The following is a 22561-nucleotide window of genomic DNA, read 5'->3' as shown; positions in this document are numbered from 1 at the left end:
CTCACCGCACTTGCCTTGCCTTGCAGACCTCAGCTGGGAAGACACCAGCACCTATCCAGAGTCTGAGTGCCATAACCACGGGCACCGGGACAATCGTCCGCACCATTCCAGTCGCCACATCCTTGTCGTCTCTTGGAGCCTCGGGGAGCGGGAAGCCCACAGCTATTCACCAGTTGCTGACCAATGGCGGGCTGGCCAAGCTGGCCAGCAGCCTTCCTGGCTTGGCTCAGATCTCCAATCAAGCGGCAGGTAAGGGGCTAGTGCTGGTGGGGGGTTTGGAGACGGAGATGCAGGCCCCCTCCCATCTCCTTTCAGACTGTAGTTTGCATTTACAAAGCTTGTTTGAAGTTCAGAGTGATCTGTGTATGCCGACTTACCCTCCTGAAGCCGCTGCAAGGAGGGAACTATTGCCGCCCCCCGTGGAGACACTGAGGCACAGAGAGAGGAGGCGATTTGCCCAAGGTGTCACAGTGAGTCAGTGGCGGATCTGGGATTGGAATTTGTGAGTCCAGCGAGAGAATTTACATCCCTCGCAGGGTGAAGGGGGGATCCGCCACCGTAGACAGTGAACATCCATTTCCTCCCCAGTAGGAGTCCATCTTCATCATGCACATGATTGAAGGCCCCTTTGTATGTTCCTTAATACCAGGCAGAATTATACCTCGCATGGTTTAGGATGGCTTGTAAACAGGGCCAGGTGGCTGTCTCTGAACAGTGAGTCCCCTAATTCAGAGCATTCCAGGCGCCATAGAGCCAAGATCCAGCTACGGATGCGGGCTGTGTGTTCCTTAGAGATGCCAGCCAAGGTCAGACTTGTGCCCTGTCTGCTCATCCGAGCTAGTGACCGCCATTCCAGCCGTCAGCTCCATGCTCTGGAACTCGCATTACTGCCTTGGGTCGTGCTGACATCCTTGTTACACAGCACATGGTCTGGTAATAGGAAAAGTGCAGGGGGTCTGGGTGCAGGTCTCCGAATATTACTGCCAGAGACTGTGCCTGGAGAGCTAGTGTTGGGCTTTCCCAGAGGTGGATTTGCTGAGCTGTATGTTGTGTTGGGGACTGTGATCCTTGCCACACTCCATGTTTGGTCTGTCCTATAGCTGAGCTCCATTTGCTGGCAGTTAGGGAGCAGCTGCCTGGCAGCTGGCAGGGCGGGGTTGTGTCTGTTTGATCTGATTCTCCTGTAAAAGCCTGGGGCGAAGTGTGTGCTCGGAGATCGCAGTGACTTGCCTCGCTCCTGTGTCTTCCAGGCTTGAAGGCTCCGACCACCATTACAGTGACCCTACGGGGGCAGCCTAACCGTGTCACTACCCTGAGCCAAGCGGCTGTGGGGACTATCCATCCTCAGCTGGAGGAGCAGCAGCTGCAAACTCAGACACCTCAGGTAATTCTGGGTCTCTGGTCTTAGGCGAAGAGAAGCCGTTGGGCGTATGTTATGCTTCCATCACCAGTGTTTGCTGACCCACATGTTTTGTGCAGAAGCATCTCTCCTGGGGGGAGTGTTCTGCAATATGGCCCAGCAACCCTCATTGGGATTTTCTCAGTAGGGTTTTGCCAATGCTGAAGCCAGGGTGTTGACTCCCTTATGAGCTGTTGTGCCCCTGTGCTGTGATTTGAGCGGAGACTGAAGTGGACAGGAATGAGCGCTTGTGAGGGAGAGCAGTGTGCGCTTTCTGGGCAGAAAGGGGCGTAGTAGGACAGTGGTTGAAGATAGATCCGTCCTCTCCTGCCACAAACGCAGAGGCCTCCACCCAAACAGTGTATCTGATGTTACCTCACAGCTGCACTTAATCAACTGGAAATGCCAAACCACAGCAGTTACTTTGGATCCAAACACCTGGAGTTGGTGTCAGCCTGGGAGCCCCTGTTTAATGTCCCTCTGACACTTGGGGCTTTCTGGAGAGGTGTTTGTAGACCCTGCTCTGTGACGAGGAAGGCAGAAAGGGGCTCCCTCCAGAGCTGAGGTCGGTTTGGGCCCAATTTGACCCGAACCTGACTAGACCACAGACAATCCAAACCCGGCCTGTGGTTGTTTTCATACCCGACCCTGGCGCTTGTAGCTAGTCCCAGGGGTTGCAAGGGTGTAGCTGCCAGCCCAGACGCCGTTTTCCGTACTTTGTTTCCTCCTTCAAGCCGCAGGGCTAATTATCCTCCAGCCCTGCTCTCCCTCCGGAAGCTTGTAGTCAGGTCTGCTGGGGTCAAGTCAGATTACAGGACTCTACTCCAGAGCCTCTTGCTGCATCTCTTTCAACAAAGGGTCAAACAAGAGTGAGGTCGGGGCGGCGGGGCGGCACAGCACCCCATCCTGTGCCTGGAGCTTGGTGCCTCAAGCCTTCAGATCCCTGAACTGAGACCAGGCACCCGGATGGCTAATGACTGGCAGGTGTCTGTGGGTAACACCAGTGTCTCCATACTGTCATCTCCTCCACAGGTCCCAACACTTCCCCATGCAGGTGGCAGGACCCAGTGAGGTGGGACTGTTCAGCATTTATCATGTTCTCTAGGGCAGTGTTCGTCAGTGACCGGTCTGTAGGCTGGTGCTGGTCCCGAGAGCTCCCTGACATGGTTTAGGAAGGTGGCAAGCCAGTCCCTGGTATCGAAAAGGTTGAAAAACACTGCCATAAAGTAACATTTTTTCATGACAAATCTCCCTTGGGATTTTTTCACTCACTGTGACAGGAGTGAGCCCTGCTGCTGTTGGAAGAAGGTTGCAGACTCTTGACCTGTCAAGTTCCCTCCCTGGGAAAGAGACTCAGGGCACCGTCCTCCCAGCCCCCAGCTGTGTCTTGTCCTGGGGCTGAACTCAGAACACAAGCTGCCAGGTTAGAGGCAGATTTGTTTAGTGAAGAAGCAGTTAACGGTGTCAGATGTTCCAGGCTTGTGATCTCAGATCTGCAGTGGCAAATTTCAGCCCAAGTCCGAGTTCAGAAAGGAAACGAGCAGTTAGAACATGTTAAGAAGAAGATGAAATCTCCAGGGCAGACGTCAGTTTGCAGTTGAGACGTAGATTTGCAGATGTCAAAGCCAGAAAGGACCATTTTGCGCATTCCAGCCTGAGCTGCCTAACCCAGGCCAGAGACCCTCACCCACTGGGCACCATCAGCAAAGTTGCAAGCCTCATAGACTGTAAGGTCAGAAAGGACTATTCGGATCATCTACTCTGACCGCCTGCACATCACAGGGCACAGAACCTCGCCCACCCACCCCGTAACAGCCCCTGAACCTCTGGATGAGTTGCTGATGTCCTCAAACCATGGTTTAAAGAGGTCAAGTTACAGAGAACCACCATTTACGCTAGTTTAAACCTGCAAGTGACCCGAGCCCCACGCTGCACCGGAACCCTAAGGCCTTCAGCACCACAGCACAAGTTGCTCCCACTTGAGCCCCAGGGCTGACTCGGTGACAGCCACGCCTGTCCTTTAGGCCCTGCTCTGCAAACTGAGGAAGTGCAGGAGCCAAGTGAGAATCTTAACGGATTGTGCTGTGCTCCGTGTGAGCCCCTCCTGACTGGCTCAGCTGCCCCCGTCAGATGCTGCATCGCAGGGTGCTGGTGCTGAAGGCCTGTGTCAGGGCTAGAGCAACCTGGGTCTGCCTCTCCGTTTTGTCTTTTGACATAGGGAAACTGCAGGGTAAGGAAGGTGTGACTGGCAAGGAGGGGGCTTGCACCGTGATCCCCGTGAGACTTCCGAGGCCTGTCTGGCTGAGGTTTGGGTATTACTCAGACTCTTCGAAACCAATTATCTACTGGGCACCTGCCATATAAAAGAGCAAGACAGTCCAAGTTCCTGTGTTTGTGAATGTGTTGCTTCTAGAGGTCAAAAAGGGACACCAAGAGCCCTCAAGCCTGTTGGGAACCACCTCAAGAATTTGGGAAAAAGCAGCAAAAGACTGGAGAGAAATCTTGGGCGAGATTTCAGATCTCTCTGAAAGCCAAGAGAGACACAAGTGACGTTGTTAACATTTTTACAAGGCATCTGTGGAAGAGTCAGGGCTGAGTTTAACTTCAGCTGTTGAGGTAGCTCCTGAAAACTACCATTGAACACAGGAACATGTGGGAAGACACCCCTCTGAATTACAGGTCACTGGCGTGGGCTCCTGCAAAGATCCTTCATAACAAACTGGTATTTGATTAAAGGTCTGCCAAAGAGCTGTTTGCAAATAGTGCACATTATTTACCTGCACCGGAAAGGGACATATTTACTGCAGTATTACAGAGGCTGTCACTGTCTGGGCTGAGCAAGGGGATTAGCAGCATGCCAAGGCTTCTGTATTGGGTTGATTTGTTTCCTCTGTTTTATATTATTTTCCTTATTCTAATCCTTAAATTACGGTGGAAGGCCCTGTTGTGCCAGGTGCTGCACAGACATTGAGGTGGACGCAGTATTTGCAGTATCAAATCTCAATGTTTCAAACTCAGGCTGCTTCCTGGGGAGATTTTGGGGGAGGGCCCAGCAAGGCCCAGGGAAATCGAAGTTGGTTACTAAGGGCTGGTCTACACTACAGCGTTACGTTGCCTGAACTACAAAATTACAGAATTTTGCATCCTGTGCAGTGTAATGAAGCCGCCCCAAGCCCCGGTGTGGACACCACTAGGTCGGCAGAAGAGGTGGGTTTAGTACAGCACTGGAAGACCCGCTTCTGTCACTCTAGGAAGTGTGAACACGGCGGCAGCAGCCCGGCTGCAGCGCTGCATCTGTCCCAGTGCAGCATTTCCTGAGCCAGCCCATGGAACAACCCAGGATCCTAAACACGCAGACTTTTCTGCAGAGTCCCCCGGGAAAGTGACATGGCAGAAGGGGACGGACTCTATTAGCATGTTTCCAAAATGCCCTGTGTTGAATTTCCCCCAGCTCCCTTCACCAGTGCTTTCTGCCCCCCGTTTTCAACCATACCAGGGAGGCCTGGCACCTAGGATACAGGCCCCCAGGACGCAGCCTGCAGACTCCGGCAGGAATGATGTTTGCTGACGAGACAACCTCAGCTTGTCAGTACTTAGTGCGTAATGGAAACAGAGATCTATTCGGACCACGCTGGCACCAAAGGCTGATGCCAGTTGCTCTCCTTGCATCCAGAAGATGGAGGATGAGGATCCCAGGGAAAAATGTTTCTCCTGACTGTGAGGGGGTCTTCCTTATCGCACAGTTGAGTTCCCTGTTTTCGGTGTCACTAATGCAAGTTCCGTGCAGATGGCCCTGCCATAGGGGATGCAGGAAAGCAGACTGTGACTGGGGACTTTGAGCGGTCCAGTTTGAAGCCCGCTCCTCTCAGAACAGTTGCTGTGACCCATGGCTGCCTCCAGCTGGGAGCCCCATGGAGGTGGGGGCAGAGAAATTGCTTTGGCTTTGCACTGCTCCTTCATCATGGGATTTCAGAGAGAAGGAACTTCTGAGCCACTTGAGGCCCACAGATGTGGGCGAGGGTGTCGCTGGAAGCTGCCCTCAGGCTCTGTCAGTGGAAGTGGTACATTAAGCGTTTGTAAGTCCTGGGCCTGTTTCTGGTTACATAAGGATCTGCACTGTACTTTTTTATCAGTAATTTCCACACATAGACATTCCTCCAATGTGCCTTGTAAATGCTTGGTGGCTGTTCTCCAGCTTGCCAGGCGGTGGGAGCACCTGGTCCCTTCACCTCTCTATTCAGTGTCAGTTTGCTGGCATGAGGTGGCCTGTAAGTGTCTCCGGAGTTAGTATCTCTGTGTCAACGCTGAATCTCGTGAAGGGAATGTGGAGATGGTGATGATAGCTCCTCGTGTGACATTGTGTGCACTCACCATAAATCCTCTTCCAGTGTTGAAGATCAGTCTGTCTGAGTCGCATCCAGTTCTGTTGCCCTGTAGGTCAAAATCTCCTTGTGTAAGCCTGAGTCAGTCTCTGGTTTTCCAAGGCTGGTTGAAGAAGTGATCAGAAATAGCATGTTTTCCTTTCTACTTCGTTACCTGCATTGGGGCACCCTAAACAAACATGGCAGAACAATAACTAGATTATTAGTCTGACAAACCCATGACATTTTCAGGCATAGATTAACTCCATGCGTTGTTGCAAGGTGGGACTTGAGGCTTAATTCTAAGCTGTGAGTTTGACTTACATTGTTGGGTTTGTGTGTTTAAGGCAGTGCTTCATTGTGTTAATGTCCATGGAGAATTCTTTTAATGTCATGAGTTATGTATTTCAGCAACTGCTCTAATTATATCCATTAATGTAATTGACTTACATTTGCCATTAGAATGTGTAATTCTGTTTGACAGCACCTCTTCTTGATAAAAGACTAAGGGAAATAACCACAAAGAACAAAGGCCGTTTTTCCAATACAGCTGGGTGGTCTAAGGGAGTTGAAAGTCATTAGGAGTTGGACTCTTGGTCCCCTTTGAGAAGTGCAGCCTTCCGCTCTAAACCTGTATCTGTAATAGGGCTAAAGCTTTGGATTGCCCAAGGTTTCACCTAATTACTGGGGCTTGGCTAGTTCTTCTTCAACCTCTATGGAAATAAGATGTAAAGTTTTAACGAGAGTAATTAAGTATTGGAACAGCTTACCGAGGGTTTTGATGGAGATTGACAGTGGACGTTTTCTAACAGATCTGCTCTAGGGATTATTGTGGGGCAGGTGTCTGGCCTGTGCTCTACAAGGGGTCAGGCTAAATGATCACAATGGTCCCTTCTGGCCTTGGAATCTATGAAAGTTTTGCTCGGAAGGCAGTTCTGTTGGGCCAGTGTCCCCTGTCCAGGTTACAGCTGGAATCTAGATGGGATGCAGGTTTTCAGGATTCAGTACTGGTTAAATAATAGGAAACGCAGTCCAAGTGGCACATGATTAATGCTGGCATCACGGGGGTTGACAGTGGAGACCAGTGCTGTTGGAAGATGAAGGGGATCGTGACTTGTTGGTGTTTGCTTATGACACTGGCTTTGTTTCAGTTGCAAAAGCCATAAAGGAGTATGAGGCGCTCTATTGGCTTTAGGTTTCAGAGTGGGAGCCGTGTCAGTCTGTATCAGCAAAAACAACAAGGAGTCCTTGTGGCATCTTAGAGACTAACACATTTATTTGGGCATAAGCCTTTGTGGGCTAGAACCCACTTCATCAGATGCATGGAGTGAAAATACAGGAGCAGGTATAAATACATTAAAGAGGGGGGATTGCTTTACCAAATGTGAGGTCAGTCTAATGAGATAAAGCAATTAACAGCAGGATACCAAGGGAGGAAAAATAACTTCTGAAGTGGTAAGAGAGTGGTCAGACAGTTGACAAGAAGGTGCGAGTAACAGTAGGGAGAAATTAGTATTGGGGAAATTAAGTTTAGGTTTTGTAGTGACCCAACCACTCCCAGTCTCTATTCAGGCCTAATCTGATGGTATCCACTTTGCAAATTAATTCCAGTTTGCAGTTTCACGTTGGAGTCTGTTTCTGAAGTTTTTTTGTTGAATAATTGCCACTTTTAGGTCTATTACTGAGTGACCAGAGAGATTGAAGTGTTCTACTGGTTTTTGAATGTTCTGATTCCTGATGTCAGATTTGTGTCCATTTATTCTTTTGCGTAGAGACTGTCCGGTTTGGCCAATGTACACTGCAGAGGGGCATTGCTGGCACATGGTGGCATATATCACATTGGTAGATGTGCAGGTGAATGAGCCCCTGATGGTGTGGCTGATGTGGTTAGGTCCTATGATGGTGTCCTTTGAATAGATATGTGGACAGAGCTGGCACTGGGGTTTTTTGCAGGGTTTGGTTCCTGGGTTGGTGTTTTTGGTGTGTGGTTGCTGGTGAGTATTTGCTTCAGGTTGGGGGGCTGTCTGTAAGCAAGGACTGGCCTGTCCCGCAAGGTCTGTGAGAGTGAGGGATTGTCCTTCAGAATAGGTTGTAGATCCTTGATGATGCGCTGGAGAGGTGAGACCTGACCAGGAATACTGTGTGCAGTTCTGGTCTCCCATGTTTAAGAAGGATGAATTCAGACTGGAACAGGTACAGAGAAGGGTTGCTAGGATGATCCGAGGCATGGAAAACTTGTCTTATGAAAGGAGACTCAAGGAGCTTGGCTTGTTTAGCCTAACTAAAAGAAGGTTGAGGGGAGATATGATTGCTCTCTCTAAATATATCAGAGGGATAAATACTGGAGAGGGAGAGGAATTATTTAAGCTCAGTACCAATGTGGACACAAGAACAAATGGATATAAACTGGTCATTGGGAAGTTTAGACTTGAAATTAGACGAAGTTTTCTAACCATCAGAGGAGTGAAGTTCTGGAACACCCTTCCACGGAAAGCAGTGGGGGCAAAAGATCTATCTGGCTTTAAGATTAAACTCAATAAGTTTATGGAGGAGATGGTATGATGGGATAACATGGTTTTGGTAATTAAATATTCATGGTAAATAGGCCCAATGGCCTGTGATGGGATATTAGGTGGGGTGGGATCTGAGTTACCCAGGAAAGAATTTTCTGTAATATCTGGCTGGTGAATCTTGCCCATATGCTCAGGGTTTAGCTGATGGCCATATTTGGGGTCAAGAAGGAATTTTCCTCCAGGACAGATTGGAAGAGGCCCTGGAGGTTTTTCACCTTCCTCTGTAGCATGGGGCACGGGTCACTTGCTGGAGGATTCTCTGCTCCTTGAAGTCTTTAAACCACGAGTTGAGGACTTCAATAGCTCAGACATAGGTGAGAGGTTTTTTGCAGGAGTGGGTGGGTGAAATTCTGTGGCCTGCATTGTGCAGGAGGTCAGACTAGATGATCATAATGGTCCCTTCTGACCTTTGTATCTATGAATCTAAGGCCCTTCAGAGTCTGCTCCAGCTTGCCTAAAATGGAGCAGATTGCAGCCCCTCTTCTCTTTAATGTGCAGTTGTCAGTGCTCAAGACACCAAGATTCGTCTTGCCTTTACCTGTTCTCTGATAACCTCCTCTGCAAGAGGAGCTGCTATATAAATGGGAGGTATCTAGATGGTATCTGCTTCCTTCAGAGCCCATCAGTGCGTGGGGTTATGGATTTGAGCCTCTACCTCCAGAGCAGTCTAGACCCTCCTGACCAAAGGAATTGGACCTGGATTTCTGGCAAAGCAATAAACTGTTCGGCCACTGGGTCTTGCAATTTGCAAGACTTTTAAAGCAACATTTTGTCTCAGTTTGGATAAAGCCATTTAAATTAATAGTGTGAAAATCAGCTTGGGTACCACTAAGCAGAGACTCTTAGGTCTGCAGAATGTCCTGCAAGTCAGGCACTGCCTGGGCTACTTCAGAAAACTGCTTCACGTTGGAAAATCACCTTAGTAATCAGGGAGAATTAGCCTGGCAGCAGGGAGAGAGCTCAGTCTGTCGGGGTGGGCGCTAAGCTCTTCTTAGTGAGAGATGCTTCCTCGTTTTCTCATCAGACATGATAGATTCGGGATGCTACTAGCAGGCTCGCTGTGCTTGGGTGTGATCTGCAGTGCACAGGGTGTGCGCTCCTTAACGGAATGGGCCAGCTCGTTAAAGTGCAAATCTCCTGGGTTCCGTTCCTGGCTCGGCAGCTGACCTGCTGAGACACCTGGACCAAGTTTCTCTGTGTCTCTGTTTCCCTCTCTGCAGAACAGGGCTGCGAAGGGTCACATGCCTGCGGGGAGCTGTAGAACGGCCTCCTGGGTGTCTTTGGGACCCCCTACGAGGAGGGGGTAGTGTGCTGTTGTGTAAGTGGGAGCTTCCAGCCTCAGTGGCTTGCAGTTGCCAAGCCCCCGGGGAAGGTTTGGTCTGACAGACCTGACAGAGTTGCCGGTGGCGTGGGTTAGTGTGGGGCTGCTTGGAGGAAGCAAGCCCACTCTGAGATGGGACCGAGGGGCAGACCCCTCCCCCACTCGCTGAGGGTTTGTCTGCACAGGGGGGTAACTCGAGTCATCCAACACGTTTGTACACGTTCGCTTGGACTCAGCTCATGGCAGCAGATTTCCATACAGCGTGTACCAACCTGTTTGCTAACTGGCAGCCAGTTAGTTCCAGTCTCGACAGCCCCTTGAAGCGAATGCAAGTGGGTGACTCTGGATGTGGATGGCACAGTGCATCTGTGAGCCGAATACCTAATAGACCCTTTAGGAATCCCCGAATTGGTTAGTTACTGGCATGCGCTGGGAAGGTTAGACGTCTGACCAGAGGTCTCCCACTGAATGGGCTCTGCACAGACATCAGGCTGAATGTCCAAGGGAACTTGTGCATCTTTCACGGCCCAGCAGAGAGCTCTTCTGATGCAGAAGCGAACGTGAGCATGCTGCTTCCAGTCGTGTTGCACTGCTGGCAGCATCCTGATGTTAGGAGGCTTATTCCTTCACCCACTTACTTCCCTGGTCCTTCTTGCATGAACAGAGAGCAACAATACCCGAAGTCCAAAGGTGCAAACAATTCGATGTTTATTGGGGTGAACTTCCAGCAAGCATGATTCCAGTTTCTTTCCTCAGTGTCCCCCTTCCCAGCTCTGACACCACAGAGCCTTACACCTGTGTCCCTGTTCCCATTCCTGCCCTTAGCAAAACATTATTCCAATTTCCTTACCCCTATTCCCTGTTCCCATTTCCCCTCTTTAGCAAAACATGATTCCAATTTCTCCACCCCCATTCCCTGTTCCCATCTCTCCCACCCACACACCCACCCCCTCACTTTCTAATTGACTGCAGACTATATAGTAAAACTTGAGTTCTGCTTAGCTATACCTTAACCAATCATTTTCCTGAAATTTAACTAACCAGTCCTAACTTATTGTAACATGATTATGTAACCAATTATATCCCACCACCTTAATTAGTTTACACCCAGCAAAATTAATTATACAGCAGACAGGAACAATCACAGAACCAGACAGAGATTATACAGACAAACAAAAGCAAAGTGGGAACTATAATGACAAAACAATACAGAAGTGAGGATTTCACATCCCAGTATTGAAAAGTGAGTTCTTGCCAGACAGGATGCTATCAAACTAAGTTTCCTTTTACATTTTCTAGGCACTTCCCTTTCTCTGGAGGTGATAGGCACTATCAGGACAGGATTGTTTTCCTAACAGCCCAATAGCACCTTATTTCAATGTGACTAGTTTGGAATGTGAGGATGTCACCGGTCGCTTCCTAGCTTATGGCTGCCTCTGCTGCTTAGCCAAAGGCCTTAGCCTAAGAACAGGGCCTCAGACTGTGACAGTAAGAGAAGGCCCTTACACCAGCAGACAGTGATTTTGATTCTTTCTTTTATACCTCTAGAACTAGCCAAGTGATAAGAATACACCTAAATTCTTAAAGTACAGGCCTTTGCAGACAGGCATGAATATCTATATCCTAACAGCTGACAGTAACCGCGCATCGTTGCTTTCAACAGAGGATCCCTGAGTGCTCAGAATCTCTTGTTAAGCCTCACAAGTCCCCAGGGACATGGGTCAGTATTAGCTGCATTTTACAACCGAGGCACAGAGTGGGAAAATGACTTGCCCAAGGTCATCCATCGAGTCATTGTCGAGGTGGGGATAAGGCCTTAGGTAAGACACAGTCACCTCTGCTGAACTCGCCCTCCCAAAGGTTGATGGGGATATTGCTGAATTTATTTAAGGAAGGTCTTTGCAGAGCTCTGTCTTGTTCCACAGAGTCCTCCTCCAGCTGACAAGTAACTGGTCAGAGGGAGGGAAAAGAGGCATAGAGGAAAGGTTAAAACGTAGAGAAGTGGATTTGAATTTCCAGCTGCTGAGAGAGGTTACAGGCAATGGAAAGAGAGCCCCGCTAGCGAAGGGCTGGTCGGCGTCCCCGCTCTGCATCACACTCCCAGCTCCTGTGAGTGCTGTGAGTTTTTCCGTTGGGTCTCAATTACTTTAACCCTTTCAGGCTCCAGGTGGTGCAGTTGGGAACTTGAGCACCCCAGCTTCCAGTGCCGCCCCTCCTGGCAAGCTGCTGTCTCAGATGGAACTCAGCAAGGCTCAGGCTGGCATAGAGATGGCTCCTGCTGACCCCGCGTCCCACCTGACCTCTGCAGCAACGCCACCTGTAGGTGAGGCTCATGGCAGTTCTGGGGCACACGCAGCCAGGCCTTGGGGTCAGTGTGGAGGAAGGGCTGGAGCCATGCCTGCCTGGTGACTCGCAGGGTTGCTGTGGTGGCGTGGCTGGATTGCCAGGACGCCCAACGATCTTGTTGGTTTTTTTAAAGTCACAATCCCCCTCTTAACTGGTTTCTTTGAGTACGTGTGTGCACTTTATTGGGCATGACAGAGCAAGGGAAGGCTGTAGAGCAGTGTAGCTGAGACGATTAACCCCAACACCTAGGTAGTTATTTTAAGTTCAGCTCCATGGCCTAAAGTTACAAACTCCTCAGGTTCTGCATTTGTGCTGGCTGTGATCAGCTGTCCTGCAGCTTGTGCGAAGCGTGCGCTTTCAACGCTTTCAACGCTTTCTCCCTGCTGTGCGTTATTGTTGATCTAGACTAGGGAGAAGGGATCCAACCCCCTGCAGCTCAGTGAGTGTGTCGGTTGCAGCTGCCCAGGGAGACTCCAAACCCACATAACCAAGCTGCCCTCTATTGTATCCTTGAAATGCTTTGGTAAGATAAGCTGCATCGCGGCTGGTTTGATTCTTTCTTTCCTGTTGGTTTCAAAGTGAAGAGAAAAGCTCTCGAGGCAGATGGATGATAAGCGTTCTGGGCGAAATGAGGAGCCAGGACAAAGCCCCACTTGAAAACAATGGAGCTGTGTCTGCCAGATTCCTCAAAGTGCCAGGGTCTAAACAAACGGCTCTGGAGCGCTTGGGAATCTCTGCTGTTGTACAGAGGCTGGTACCTGGTACTCGAATGATCTCCCAGTCCCTGCAGGGCTAGAATCACTGCATACCGCAAACCCCAGCAGTTCTCCCACTGAGAGCAATAGGGCAGTGGGAAAACGCTGCTTTCTTTTTCTCTCCTAGCTTGAAGTGTTTCCCTTTGCTATTTGTACTTTAGCTAGTGGGCGACCGTGGTTGTTTTCAGAAAGCTTTCTTGGGTCACTCATGGCCCTGGATGACTGTTAACCCAGTAGCAGAGTTAGTGTATTCTTGGTTGCTTGTTTAGTGGCCAGAACCGCAGTAGGTGCTCCAGAGAAACACACAGCAGATACAGCCACTGTCCTTCAGAGCTTACAGTCGAAATAAACCCCTGCCCAACTGGGAAATACAAGCAAAACAAAGGGCGAGGCAGGGGATGAGAGATGGAAGGACAGGGGAGTGCTTTTCAACAGTGCAGTCTAGGATTTTCCATACCAGCTTAGATCTCTGGGTTCAACTTCACTGGTACCCTGCCTCCAATGGTGGCCCCAAATTGAGACTTTAGAGAAAGGAGAGCGCTACTCACACAGTGAATTTGGTGAGTTGTGTGATGTGTTTGTGATGGCAGGGAGGGGGAAACGTTGCTCCTGATCCTTGGGATGGCTGGTGGCATGCAACCTTACCCTGAGCAGGGGACTAGGAATCAAGGCAAGTCGAACTCCAACTTTCTCTGTGTCAGGACCTTGTGCTCCCAGATAAGCCTGTAAGTGCCCTTCTCTTAGGGACATCCCAGCATGCCAGGGGTGGTGAGCTGGGCACTATTCAGTGAGACAGGAGTCAGGTAGGGTCCTGTCTTTGTGGCATGAGACTATTCCTGCGTTAAGGCAATGGCTGAGGGAACCTGCAGTCAGGATGCCTAGCCCGGGCTTGAGCACGTGCAGGAAGCTTCCTCGCTCAACAGCATTCATATTGTTCACTCCACCAGATCCTGCCTCCTGGCCTCAAAGAGATCAGAGCCTCTGGGCGGAGGTGAGGTGGTGGGGGAAGAGGGCTCATCTTGTCCCAGATAATTGCCACTGTAGCACTTTCTGCTCCCTGTGAATCTGACCCCAGTGCTGGTGCCCAACCTGGCCGGCTGCTGTAAAGCTTTCGTTGTGGTGAACAGGACCTCGGCTGATCGCTGTGGCCTTTCTAGCCCCGGTAGCGCTTTTCACAACGATAGAAATAGTTCTGGAGTCCTGGCCAAATGTAAATTTGGTCATTTCATTTGAATGTCCCCTCCCTGCTATTTTAGTTGGCTGTGGTCATCTTGTTCTCTCTCTGACCTAAACAGCTGCTATAGTCCCACTCAGGTGGCTATATTTGGAGTGATGGTGAAATCATCTGCCTATATTCTACTCTGCATTTCTACAGCAGATTTCCATCCAGTGGTCTCAGAGTACTTCACAAACACTAGTTAAGTCTCTCAACCATTTCTGTGTAGTACAGACAGGGAAGCTGAGCCCCAGGAGTTGAGTGACTTGCCAAAGGTCAGGCATGCCACCTTGAGCAGGGATTAAAACCCAGGTCTCCTGTCTTGAAGTTCTGTCCCTTAACCAGAAGACTATCCCTGCCCTGCTAATCAGCTTGGAAGGTGCTTTGACATCACTGGCTGGAAGATGGAGCACGTTTGCTGGACATGATCAGTGCTGAAGAACAGTGGTGTTGTGCTCCAGCCCTGGAGCTGTTCCCTGTGTGTGCAGCCACTTTGCTGCCAAGGGTTTGAAGGACAGTGGATCCACAGCAAGGGCTTTTCCTGAACCTGCATGTGAAAGGGGACCCGGGGGTGGGCAAATCCATGCTGTTTGGGCCCCCAAAGGGCATGGCTTGCCAAAGCACCAGAGGAGTGTGCTGTGCAGTGGGATAGGTCAGGGCCACTGCATAGTAATGGGGGCATGAATCTGACCCTTCCACTCTGCAGCTGACCTCAGTTTCAGTGTACTTGCCTGGCCTAACCTCCTTTGAGTGCCCTGCTCCCTCTGGTCTGTGCAAGAGCTCCTGTCTTCCTCCAGCATTTGAGTTGCTGTACGTTTGCACTTCTGCTGTTCCCTTGAAGAACTCCAAGTAGACCTCCTTCCTTACTCTGGCAATCTCAGCTGCCTCTCGGCTCCCTCCTGGGGTTTGCATGTGGCTAGAAAGTGGGCAGCCTCCGTGTCAGCTTCTCCTTCTTCCTCACACCACTGCTGCTCAAGGCGGAGCTGAAGGCACGGTGACCTGTGCTAACAGGACTTTTGCTTAGAGCTCAGCTAACGCAAGCCAGTATAGGCTCAGTGTTCAGGCCAGTGAGTGAGATGAACCAGTCACTGCTGGCCATGGGTTCTATGCAATACATGTAGCTTCGGCAAAATCGCTGGGGGAAAGGCCTTGACATCTTCCCACAAGCCTACCATGGTTTCCCTGTCCCCCGCAGGAGACCAGCAGTGATCATGCAACTCCCTGCCAGAGAAAGTTGTGAAGGCCAAGACTATACCAGGGTTCAAAAAAGAACTAGATAAGCTCATGGATGAGAGGTTCATCAGTGGCTACTAGCCAGGATGGGCAGGGATGGTGTCCCGAGCCTCTTTTTGCCAGAAGCTGGGAATGGGCGACAGGGGATGGATCACTTGATGATTACCCATTCTGTTCATTCTCTCTGGGGCACCTGGCACTGGCCACTGTCGGAAGACAGGACAGTGGGCTAGAAGGACCTTTGGTCTGACCCAGTCTGGCCGCTCTTATCTGATCAGCCTGCCAGAAAGACACAGTGCAGGACAAGCTGTGAGTTAAGAATGAGAGCTGTTGTCGTGGTGGCAATTCTGACTCTGGAGCGCTACCCCCCTCAGAGAAACAGCACCATCACACCAGGGCAAGGCAGGCGAACGTTCATGCCAGTGCTGGGTCTCGGTCACAGCTGTTGTCCTCTAGCATTGGGATTTCCATCCTCTGGATGGAGGGCTGTGCACTGGTACCCCCGGTTGCATAGTGCATGTTGCTTTGGGGGTTCCCCGGAGCTCAGGGAGCAGCGCAACCACCAGGAGAGCACGGATTTCATGGCTGGAGCTTAGCCTGGCCCAGACAAGAGGTGCTGTATGTGGGCTGGAAGGCGCTAGTGTGGGCCAGGAGTGTTCCTGCCCCCTTTATTGCGGGAGACCTATCCTCCTCTTATCCAAGAGGGTTTCAATTTGAGGATTACTTTGGATCCTTGGCTGCTTCTGGGTTTGCAGCTGGCATAGGTGGTCCCTGGTCTGGCACTCAGGACGTAATATTCATGTGCTGTGCCAAGCGCCTGTCCCAGGGGGCCACAACACGCCAGGGCGCTTGCTGGCTCTGGGGTTGACCTGGGCACATACCGTGGTTTACAAAGTAACTTGCCCGCAGCAATGCACAGCTTACACCCTGGTTACTCTGCCCCAGCTGCTGTGGGCTTGGCCTGTAGAGACGGTGGAAAGCAGAGGGGAACACTAAGCTGTCTTTGTCCCTCTGTCTCCGCAGTGACCACCACCAGCCCCATGAAAACCCTGTATGTCATGTCAGACGCCAAGCTGTCTGCGCTCACCAAATCTGTGATGGCTGAGGCTGTCTGCGCCCCCCTGAAACCTGTGGGGATCCAGACGCCCTCGTCTGCCTGCTCGTCATCCTCCTCCAGCTCACCCCCCGTTGCCGTGACCTTCACCTCTGCGATGCCGGCTAGCCCCCACTGCAGCCTGGTGCATTCCAAAGTGGGGCCCGTCCTGCAGAACGCTACCAAGACTGTCATCCTGACCTCCACGCTGGCAGCAAAGGGCGACGGGCCCCCGGGGCGCAGGGCAGAGAAGTTCGGCCACACCCTTGGGGCAGTGGAGACCCTGGGGAAGGTGCCCTCTGTGGTGGACAATGGGAGCACCATCATCCACACCAGGGAGACTCTGGCTAATAGACATTTGCTGCCACAGGGCATGGTGCCAGCTGGGGTTGGCACCACGCTTATAACGCTGGGCAGCAGCCTGGCCAGCCCCTCCATCCTCGCAACAGCGGGGCCCACGATCAGCCAGAAGCCATAGCGAATTGAGCACCGCTTTGCCACAAATTTGAGTTTGGCCTTCAGTATGAACTAGCGCCATTGGCTGCGGGAGTGCAGCGCCCATGCTGGGCCCAAATGGACATTTCTTTTGGTTTGGGGTTTTCTCTTGCTGTTTAATAAAACTATTTTTTTTCAGTCGTGTGATCTCTTCATTGTAGCGTTTCTCCTTTGATCACTGCCTGCACTGTAGCCCGAAGAGGAGGAGGAGGGATGTAGATTCTCAGCATGGAATGGAAATCAAAATGCAATTATGCTTTGTGTCTTTATAGTATCTTTCAGTGAAGGATTTCAGAGCTTTGCAAACAAATGAGCCCCCCTGCACCTTATGAGTGAAGGAAATGCTATCCCCTTCTTCTTTGGGGAGCTGCAGCTGTGTTCCACACAGGCATGTGTGCACATTGGAGAATTTTGCCTAGCAGTACCTGTTGGGCCTGTGCTTGTGCCTTGGGGCTGTACCCCGTCCCCTGGCTATTTGAGGCAGTCCTGCCCAGCCCCCCCTCAGTTCCTTCTCACCATGCATGGCTGGAGTCAGAGCCCTGTGTGGCTATCATCTCTGCTTCTCTGTCTGTTTTCCTCTTTGTGTGTGTAGCTTTTAGATAGCTAGCCTTACCCTAGATAGTGTTAGTTAAGCTCGGTAGTTGGGATACTTATTGCCCTGTGTGATGTCCTCACCACGGTTCAAGCACTGCTGTTGAGAGCGCGGAGCGATTGCTAATAGTGATCCTTGCATGAGGTGCAGGCTGTGTTTAGGCAAGGAGTGTTCTGGTACTCCTGTATACTTTCCTTCTGATTCCGATCATCCCTTAGGTCATCCTCAGACTGAAATTGTACTGTGCCAAGGTCATCGTCCTTGCTTAGCCATGGCATAGGCTATGTTGCTTCTCCGACCTTCTTGTGTTTTCAGCCTCCAATGTCCCGTCCTCTTCATCTTGACCTTCTGACTCAGCATCATGGTCAGATTTTGCATCCCATGATCAGCTCTCTGCATCTCGCTGCATGGCTGCTCTGTGGTTAAATGAGGAGGAAGAGCGATGTTCAGAGGCAGGTTCTACTCAACAGCAGGAAAACTTGTTTGGCCAATGGAAGCATTTTTTTATATGGTTCTTGGTCCACAGAGTTCCACCAAAGCTGGCTGATATCCAGGACATCTTGATGTACCTGTTACATCTTCAGTCGTCAGATCTGGTACTTAGGTTGTTGAGGGTGCATCTGGTGTCGATTTTGGCACTTCATGCACCCATCCGTGGAGGTCAGTATTTTCCAAACCATGGTAACAAGGTTCTTCAAAAGAGTCCGTCGCCACGCACCATAGAATCATAGAATATCAGGGTTGGAAGGGACCTCAGGAGGTCATCTAGTCCAACCCCCTGCTCAAAGCAGGACCAATTCCCAGTTAAATCATCCCAGCCAGGGCTTTGTCAAGCCTGACCTTAAAAACTTCTAAGGAAGGAGATTCTACCACCTCCCTAAGTAACGCATTCCAGTGTTTCACCACCCTCCTAGTGAAAAAGTTTTTCCTAATATCCAACCTAAATCTCCCCCACTGCAACTTGAGACCATTACTCCTTGTTCTGTCCTCTTCTATCACTGAGAATAGTCTAGAACCATCCTCTCTGAAACCACCTCTCAGGTAGTTGAAAGCAGCTATCAAATCCCCCCTCATTCTTCTCTTCTGCAGACTAAACAATCCCAGTTCCCTCAGCCTCTCCTCATAAGTCATGTGTTCCAGACCCCTAATAATTTTTGTTGCCCTTCGCTGGACTCTCTCCAATTTATCCACATCCTTCTTGTAGTGTGGGGCCCAAAATTGGACACAGTACTCCAGATGAGGCCTCACCAATGTCGAATAGTGGGGGACGATCACGTCCCTCGATCTGCTCGCTATGCCCCTACTTATACATCCCAAAATGCCATTGGCCTTCTTGGCAACAGGGGCACACTGTTGACTCATATCCAGCTTCTCGTCCACTGTCACCCCCAGGTCCTTTTCCGCAGAACTGCTGCCTAGCCATTCGGTCCCTAGTCTGTAGCTGTGCTTTGGGTTCTTCCGTCCTAAGTGCAGGACCCTGCACTTATCCTTATTGAACCTATCAGATTTCTTTTGGCCTAATCCTCCAATTTGTCTAGGGCCCTCTGTATCCTATCCCTGCCCTCCAGCGTATCTACCACTCCTCCCAGTTTAGTATCATCCGCAAATTTGCTGAGAGTGCAATCCACACCATCCTCCAGATCGTTTATGAAGATATTGAACAAAACCGGCCCCAGGACCGACCCCTGGGGCACTCCACTTGATACCGGCTGCCAACTAGACATGGAGCCATTGATCACTACCCGTTGAGCCCGACAATCTAGCCAACTTTCTACCCACCTTATAGTGCATTCATCCAGCCCATACTTCTTTAACTTGCTGACAAGAATACTGTGGGAGACCATGTCAAAAGCTTTGCTAAAGTCAAGAAACAATACATCCACTGCTTTCCCTTCATCCACAGAACCAGTAATCTCATCATAGAAGACGATTAGATTAGTCAGGCATGACCTTTCCTTGGTGAATCCATGCTGACTGTTCCTGATCACTTTCCTCTCATGCAAGTGCTTCAGGATTGATTCTTTGAGGACCTGCTCCATGATTTTTCCGGGGACTGAGGTGAGGCTGACTGGCCTGTAGTTCCCAGGATCCTCCTTCTTCCCTTTTTTAAAGATTGGCACTACATTAGCCTTTTTCCAGTCATCCGGGACTTCCCCGGTTCGCCACGAGTTTTCAAAGATAATGGCCAATGGCTCTGCAATCACATCCGCCAATTCCTTTAGCACTCTCGGATGCAACTCGTCCGGCCCCATGGACGTGTGCACGTCCAGGTTTTCTAAATGGTCCCTAACCACCTCTTTCTCCACAGAGGGCTGGCCATCTATTCCCCATGTTGTGATGCCCAGCGCAGCAGTCTGGGAGCTGACCTTGTTCTTGAAGACGGAGGCAAAAAAAGCATCGAGTACATTAGCTTTTTCCACATCCTCTGTCACTAGGTTGCCTCCCTCATTCAGTAAGGGGCCCACACTTTCCTTGGCTTTCTTCTTGTTGCCAACATACCTGAAGAACCCCTTCTTGTTACTCTTGACATCTCTTGCTAGCTGCAGCTCCAGGTGCGATTTGGCCCTCCTGATATCATTCCTACATGCCCGAGCAATATTTTTATACTCTTCCCTGGTCATATGTCCAACCTTCTACTTCTTGTAAGCTTCTTTTTTATGCTTAAGATCTGCTAGGATTTCACCGTTAAGCCAGCTGGTCGCCTGCCATATTTACTATTCTTTCGACACATCGGGATGGCTTGTCCCTGTAACCTCAACAGGGATTCCTTGAAATACAGCCAGCTCTCCTGGACTCCTTTCCCCTTCATGTTAGTCCCCAAGGGGATCCTACCCATCTGTTCCCTGAAGGAGTCTGCTTTCCTGAAGTCCAGGGTCCGTATCCTGCTGCTTACTTTTCTTCCCTGTGGCAGGATCCTGAACTCAACCAACTCATGGTCACTGCCTCCCAGATTCCCATCCACTTTTGCTTCCCCCAGTAATTCTTCCCGGTTTGTGAGCAGCAGGTCAAGAAAAGCTCCCCCCCAGTTGGCTCCTCTAGCACTTGCACCAGGAAATTGTCCCCTACGCTTTCCAAAAACTTCCTGGTTTGTCTATGCACCGCTGTATTGCTCTCCCAGCAGATATCAGGAAAATTAAAGTCACCCATGAGAACCAGGGCGTGCGATCTAGTAGCTTCTGCGAGCTGCCGAAAGAAAGCCTCATCCACCTCATCCCCCTGGTCCGGTGGTCTATAGCAGACTCCCACCACTACATCACTCTTGTTGCTCACACTTCTAAACTTAATCCAGAGACACTCAGGTTTTTCTGCAGTTTCGTACTGGAGCTCTGAGCAGTCATACTGCTCCCTTACATACAGTGCAACTCCCCCACCTTTTCTGCCCTGCCTGTCCTTCCTGAACAGCTTATATCCATCCACGACAGTACTCCAGTCATGTGAGTTATCCCACCAAGTCTCTGTTATTCCAATCACATCATAATTCCTTGACTGTGCCAGGACTTCCAGTTCTTCCTGCTTGTTTCCAAGGCTTTGTGCATTCATATATAAGCACTTGAGATAACCTGCTGATCGCCCCTCATTCTCAGTATGAGGCAGGAGCCCTCCCCTCACAGACATTCCTGCCTGTGCTTCCTCCCGGTATCCCGCTTTCCCACTTACCTCAGGGCTTTGGTCTCCTTCCCCCGGTGAACCTAGTTTAAAGCCCTCCTCACTAGGTTAGCCAGCCTGCTGGCAAAGATGCTCTTCCCTCTCTTCGTAAGATGGAGCCCATCTCTGCCCAGCACTCCTCCTTCATGGAACACCATCCCATGGTCAAAGAATCCAAAGCCTTCTCTCCGACACCACCTGCGTAGCCATTCGTTGACTTCCACGATTCGACGGTCCCTACCCAGGCCTTTTCCTTCCACGGGGAGGATGGACGAGAATACCACTTGCGCCTCATACTCCTTTATCCTTCTTCCCAGAGCCACGTAGTCCGCAGTGATCCGCTCAAGGTCATTCTTGGCAGTATCATTGGTGCCCACGTGGAGAAGCAGGAAGGGGTAGCAATCCGAGGGCTTGATGAGTCTCGGCAGTCTCTCCGTCACATCGCGAATCTTAGCCCCCGGCAAGCAGCAGACTTCTCAGTTTTCCCGGTCAGGGCGGCAGATAGATGACTCAGTCCCCCAGAGGAGAGAGTCCCTGACCACCACAACCCGCCTCCTTCTCTTGGGAGTGGTGGTCGTGGAACCCCCCATCTCAGGACAGTGCATCTCATGCCTTCCAACCAGCGGAGTCTCCTTCTGCTTTCTCCCCCCAGACATATCATCTGGTCCACTCTCCGCAATGGTACCTGTGGAGAGAACATGAAAGCGGTTAGTTACCTGTGTCCGCGTTGCTGGAACCCGGACATTCCCCCTTCTTCTTCGGGAGGTCACATGTTGCCAGGCTTCTTCACTGGCCTCTTAGCTCCGCTGTGCAACCTGCTCTAAATCTTTAGAGCTTTGTGCCCGTGGAAGCATATCCTGACTTTTGTCCAGAAAATCCTTTGTTTCTCGTATGCAACGCAGGATCGTTATCTGTTGCTCCAGACCGTCAATCTTCTCTTCCAATATGGAGACCAGCTTGCACTTTGTACAGACAAAGTCGCTTCTGTCCTGTGGAAAAAAGACAAACATGGCACATCCAGTGCAGGTCACAACAGCTGAACCCCCCCCCTTCCATATCACCTTCCTACTATGAGTTTCCTCAGAGAAGTTGGCAAGATGTAAGCCTCACTGGGCTCACTCCAGGTGAACACCAGTGCGAGAACCAGTTCCTTTCTGGCCTTAGCGGCTTCGCCTCATCTGGCACCTCCGTTCAACCCTTGGGCATCCTTGTCTTTCTTTTTTGTGTCAAAAAGCAATCACGGTGGCAGTCACGTCTGCAAGGTGTGCGAATTGCAGGCTCTGATGGCAGATCCTTCTTAAGCGCAGTTCTCCAAATCCAGTGACTGCGGCTGCATGCGAAGCTTTTATCGAAGCGGTCTTTCCATTTCACTTGAGCCAGGCGATGTACATCCCTGTGTTCTTTCTTTAAGCGACATTCAGCCCTGAGGCAATAATATCTTCACACGGGAGGCGATGTCTGCCCTTTAACCTGGACAGAACTCGATCGTTTTGTGCTTCGCCTCATCTGTGCCTTACACAGCCCAATGAAGG

The 22561-nt window shown here is 50.6% G+C and overlaps 1 protein-coding gene across 14 annotated transcripts in view; it reads left to right on the top strand.

Annotated features, from left to right (window-relative positions):
• The window catches only part of KANSL3 (KAT8 regulatory NSL complex subunit 3), a 76950-nt gene that overhangs the window by 41126 nt on the left and 13263 nt on the right, over positions 1-22561 (top strand). For 5 of the 14 annotated variants that reach the window (XM_073325073.1, XM_073325072.1, XM_073325070.1 and 2 more), the window contains 4 exons: positions 27-249; positions 1251-1384; positions 11815-11977; positions 16228-16930. In XM_073325073.1, the coding sequence (XP_073181174.1) occupies positions 27-249; positions 1251-1384; positions 11815-11977; positions 16228-16775 (1068 nt within the window). In that variant the 3' untranslated portion in view covers positions 16776-16930. The other 9 variants (XR_012156282.1, XM_073325075.1, XR_012156283.1 and 6 more) reach the window with 8 other exon arrangements.

The sequence above is a fragment of the Lepidochelys kempii genome, chromosome 26, assembly GCF_965140265.1.
Source record: "Lepidochelys kempii isolate rLepKem1 chromosome 26, rLepKem1.hap2, whole genome shotgun sequence".
Taxonomy (NCBI): Eukaryota; Metazoa; Chordata; order Testudines; family Cheloniidae; genus Lepidochelys; species Lepidochelys kempii.
Note: the sequence above shows the minus strand (reverse complement) of the source record. Positions and strands in the feature narration are given on the sequence as shown.